The sequence below is a fragment of the Armigeres subalbatus genome, unplaced genomic scaffold (genome assembly GCF_024139115.2).
Source record: "Armigeres subalbatus isolate Guangzhou_Male unplaced genomic scaffold, GZ_Asu_2 Contig1355, whole genome shotgun sequence".
NCBI lineage: Eukaryota > Metazoa > Arthropoda > Insecta > Diptera > Culicidae > Armigeres > Armigeres subalbatus.
The window spans coordinates 1-5,002 of NW_026942127.1; the positions used below are offsets into that span (position 1 = coordinate 1).

Here is a 5,002-nt window from a genome sequence, read left to right on the forward strand (position 1 = left end):
CAGTTGGACTATCTTCCACTAGAAGTTGAAGATACATGCGCTTCCTGCTGAAGTTTGCCTAATTTTCAACGGAAGTTTGTCCAGCGAATGTTGGTCCTACTACCAACGGAAGTTTGACAAACTTCTAGCGGAAGTTTATTCAATGTCCAGCGGAAAGAGTTTCAGCAGAGGTTTGTCCAATTTCAGTTTAGTTAAGCAAACTCTGCGGGCAGTTGGACTAATTTCCGAAAGGAAAGAGATCCTTTAGTATTTGGACAAATATCTTTAAGAAATTTGACAAACTGCTCTTGGAAACTGCACCGAAAACTTGTAGACTTTTCGCAATAAGTCCAAAAAATGAGTTCAACTAAATTATCATAAGCAATTTTCGTTTATTGCATTATGGTCAATTTTCATGTGATGTTCGAAGCAGCCATTAGCTATTTGGGATGATTGGTAATACAGTCACGATCGTTGCATTATTTTTGATTAAGTTTTGACGTCTTGCTCCTTAATGGGCTTTAAATTCATTTGAATTCGAATGAAGCAGGTGATATGCCGAAACACACAAAATAACTCTACAGATATTCCTTATTCTACGACAGACACAAACAGAAACACTGTAACAAACAGATAGAGATGCATCTAATCTACATTCTACACCAATGACCCATCTTTCCATGGAAATCAGTAACAAGGCACCTAAACCTCCTTTCATTACGGATTCATCTCACGTACACTCGTCAAAGACCCTGATTGTTTGCACACATTTCCGTCGTTCTGCATGCTCCCAACGAACGGAGACACAGTTGAGAAACAGACATCCACCGTCTAAAATGAAGTACACTACACACGTATGGGACACGAGCAATGAAATCCTACATGAGGCAAAGAAGAGATTCATTCAAAATTCACCAGAACCGAGCTGATGACAATGATCTACGGCGCCCATCAAAGTCACGTGATTGAGTAGCATTGTCTAATCGACTTTTCTGTTGCCAGATGATGAACCCAAGTTCACACAGTTCGGATTCTGGATAGGTACCCGACGAACTAATTAGGAAAACAGGACTAGATCTATGGATAGAGGGAACAGAGTACTGTTCAGGAAAGGTCGGTTTCACTCACCCGCATCCAAAATCAAATCATCGGCGACATTGTCGTGCTGGTCTTCATCATTCTTAATTGCTTTAACATTACCTAACGTGTCGAAAGTCGTGGGGGTATTCTTGCAGCCATACCACCAGTGCGCCACCGGCCGTGGGAATGGTGGGTCTGTTTGGTCAATCTAAAACGAAATGTCGTTAATCGCGGTTCAGCGAAAGGGCATACTTCATTTGTTTCATACTGAGAACGTCCTATCGTTAAACCGATAGTACTTGTCGTCCTTAAAGAAGTAAGTGTAGCCATTGGTGTACTGCAGCGCAGCATCAATGTTGTTGGGCAGCCCTTCCCAGTTGGAGATGGGTTTCGGGTACGTAGACTTGACCGGCGGCCGCTTCAGCGGGTCGAACCGCCAGAACTTGCTACCCTTGTAGAAGTAGATTTTGCCGTTACCGCCCCAAACAAGAGCAGCGTCCAGATGGTCCGGAATACCGGTGAATCCTTCGCTGATCTCCTTCGGGTAGTCTCCGTCCACTTGTCGGCCGGAGTACCGCCAGTACTTGGTCCCCTGGAAGAAGTACGTCTTCCCATTTTTGTACGTGAAAGCGGCATCGATGTTTCCTGCGGGTGAAAAATTGATAATGAAAATTTGGGATCAATCACGAATGAATTCTACAAACCTGGTAGTCCAGGCCATCCTTCGGCAATTTTCTTTGGATAACCCTCCGCTACGGCATTCTCCGTCAGTTTGTAGTAGTTGTCCCCCTTGAAGGCGTACGTACTGCCATCCGCGGTGTTGAACATGGCGTCGATCTTGGGTGAGGAGCACAGCTCGGAGTCTGGATCTCGTTGCACTGGACGTGATGTTGTTCGGGGTGGGTTGAACCCACTGCCACTGGAGCTTCCACCGGTTTTGCGTCCATAGAGACTTTGGATTCCCTGGGTGGTAAAAAACACATTATTTACGGAAATAGTGGTTCGCACTGTTACTGGTAATTTTTTAGGTGGGGAACATAGGGTCGATAGACAAATTATCTGAGAAACAAAAGGTTAAATGGTTGATTTTATTATTCTATTCTTCGAATCTATTCTATGTTGGCTCGATTTTTTGTCCGTCGATCTACAGTCATAGAAAACGTACGATGAGAAAAGGCTGTTTCAACTACCCGAATTTGAGTGTTGTCAAATCAACTAAGGATGAGTCTAGTATCAGTAAAAAGATGTCTAATTGAACGAATTCGTAATCTCTACTTGCATTCGTATATCACACCATACTAATATTTCAACTCACCTGAATGTCATCGGAATCCAACCGAAACACCGGATCGTACCCCCGGTAGAACGGTGCCATCAGGGCCGACCGCACATCCGAGTGACTCAACCCCAGCGAGTGACCAAACTCGTGAGCAGCAACTTGGAACAGATTCGTCCCCCGACTCTTTCCAATCGTCCAAAACTCCGCATCGTCAAAATGAGCATCCCCTCCGTAAACCGGGAAGTAAGCGTGCGCCAGGGTACCGCCCGGGCCATCAAACGGATCACCATCGCCGTGCTCGTTAACCTCGAACCTAATATCTATGTGCACTGGGGCGCTCTTCTTTGGCGTGAACGACAGATCGGTGTACTCACTCCACACCGAGAAAGCCTTAGCTATTTCCTTATCTACTTCGGCGCGATCCAGCCGCGACGGATACTTCGATATCCTATAGGTAAGCGCTTTCACCTTCCACCGACTGCCCTGGAGGGCGTACCGTTTCGATCGGGAATCCGAACCGAATCCGACCTTATCCCGAACTCCGCACCGTGGCAGTGACATGAGCTCCATCGTTTCGCCGTCCAGCTCGCCGGTTATGTTGAGGCCGGCAAAGCTCTGAAACTCCATGATTGCCTTCTCCCAGGTATCCTTCTCCAGCAGGCTCCCGCTGGTTGGATTCCGGTACTTCGCACTGAGGTAGCCAAATTGTGACAAGTAGAGCTGCGGATGAGATAAAAGATGAAAAAACGCAAATTAGATAACGGAATTTAAACTACAGTTAAGGGCTTTCTTCAATACCGGGAACCCATTCGTACAAGTAACGATCGACGCCAAAGCGCAGACAACCGAGAACACCGCCATTCTAAGCAACCTCCTTTCGTGGCAACTTTCCCATGCCAAATGAGTCCCACGGAATTAGTTCTATGGAACAAACCGCGCTAGAGAACGCAATTAGTATTCTGTGAACGGCGGGATGGCACCTGAACGAGGCAATAATCGAACCCCAAGGACATTCTACGGGCAGCCAGCAGCCATTAGCAGGGCCGTCCCCATCGAGTTAGCATTAGTGATTCCGGACGTGTGTTAGCGTGTGCGCAAATTCAGCCACTGCCGGGGTAGACTTTGTATGGGGCACGAAGGTGAGATTTACTGGAAGATCGAGATTGAGATCAACTGATGATGATAGCAGAAAGTGTCCATCGTCGGTGTCGTGGTTAATAGTCGTATACAGTATTCGACAGGGCATTTACAGGATGTCATTAAAATTGCAATTAATTTTGGCTGAAGTATGAATGGATGACGAACCGGTAGATATGATTTCATATCTCGAGTCATCAGCAAGTGCATATTGGAAAATGTGTGTTCTTTCTGACGTAGGACTTCATCTTTGTTTTCGATATGGAAATACGGGTAATAAAATGTTCGAACATATTCAAGCCGAAAATAATTTGATTTTGTGGGTTAGAAAATCGATTTACTTTTAAGTCATCAACACGAAAGTTATTTTTTTTTTTCAATTAAAAACATTTGTTGATTTGTTGTTTTTTTTTAAATTCCTACCCCACACCTCCAAATTAAATTTTATTTCTGGTGGATACACAATAAGAAGTGTAAGAAACGAAGCATGAAAAACTCATTAAAGAAAAAACAGTTCAGAGTCACTGTATTTAACCAGAGATCATGCATACGAAACATTAAACGCCGTTTTTGATTATTTCAAATCGGATGTAATTCAGTCAACGCTTTTTGAACTTTCGTTACAGTCAGTCGTCAGACAGGGGACTGCAGTTAGCTTTGCGAACTAAGGCGCAAATTCTTCAATCTGGATATGGCGAATTCGATTCATTAAAAGCCTCCTTTGAAGAGGCTCGAAAGTCCTTTTTTAAAGAGACCTTTCTACATGATGCTCAAAAGCCTTTTTCAAGGGGCTCGAAATCATCCTTTCGAAAGGGTCTGAAGCCTTCTTTCAAGAGTATTCAAAGCCTCCTTTGAAGATGTTCGGGAGCCTCCTTTCGAAAGACACGGAAACCTTTTTTCAAGATACTCGGAAGCATCTTTTCAAGGAGGTTAGAGGCCATATTGCAGGAGATTCTGAAGTATTCAAGAGGCTCGGAAGCCTCCTTTTGAGAGGTTCGGAAGCCTTTTTTCTAGAGGTTTAGAAGCATCCTTTCAAAAGGATCTCTCAAGACGTTCTAAAGCCTACTTTCAAAAGGTTCGGTAGCTTCCTTCCGATGTTTAAAAAAAGGTTTAAAAACTTCCTTTCAAGAGGCTTGAAAACCTTCTTTCGATAGGCTCGGAAGCCTCCTTCCATGAGGCTCGGAAGCCTCCTTCCATGAGGCTCGGAAGCCTCCTTCCATGAGGCTCAGAAGCCTCCTTCCATGAAGCTCGGAAGCCTCCTTCCATGAGGCTCGGAAGCCTCCTTCCATGAGGCTCGGAAGCCTCCTTCCATGAGGCTCGGAAGCCTCCTTCCATGAGGCTCGGAAGCCTCCTTCCATGAGGCTCGGAAGCCTCCTTTCAAGAGGCTCGGAAGCCTCCTTTCAAGCGGCTCCGAAGCTTCTTTTCAAGCGGCTCGGAAGCCTCCTTTCAAGAGGCTCGGAAGCCTCCTTCCAAGAGGCTCGGAAGCCTCCTTCCAAGAGGCTCGGAAGCCTCCTTTCAAGAGGCTCA

General features: G+C 45.4%; 1 protein-coding gene across 1 annotated transcript; it reads right to left on the reverse strand.

The window, feature by feature from the left end:
- Positions 1-1,084: 1,084 nt before the first annotated feature.
- On the reverse strand, positions 1,085-3,225 carry LOC134202688 (matrix metalloproteinase-14-like). Its single transcript, XM_062677707.1, has 5 exons — positions 3,137-3,225; positions 2,375-3,058; positions 1,764-2,022; positions 1,328-1,704; positions 1,085-1,267 (listed from the first exon to the last, which is right to left on the reverse strand). Exons 1-5 carry the CDS (start codon positions 3,197-3,199, stop codon positions 1,100-1,102), a joined length of 1,551 nt encoding a protein of 516 aa, XP_062533691.1. The 5' UTR covers positions 3,200-3,225; the 3' UTR covers positions 1,085-1,099.
- Between the last annotated feature and the right edge of the window lie 1,777 nt (positions 3,226-5,002).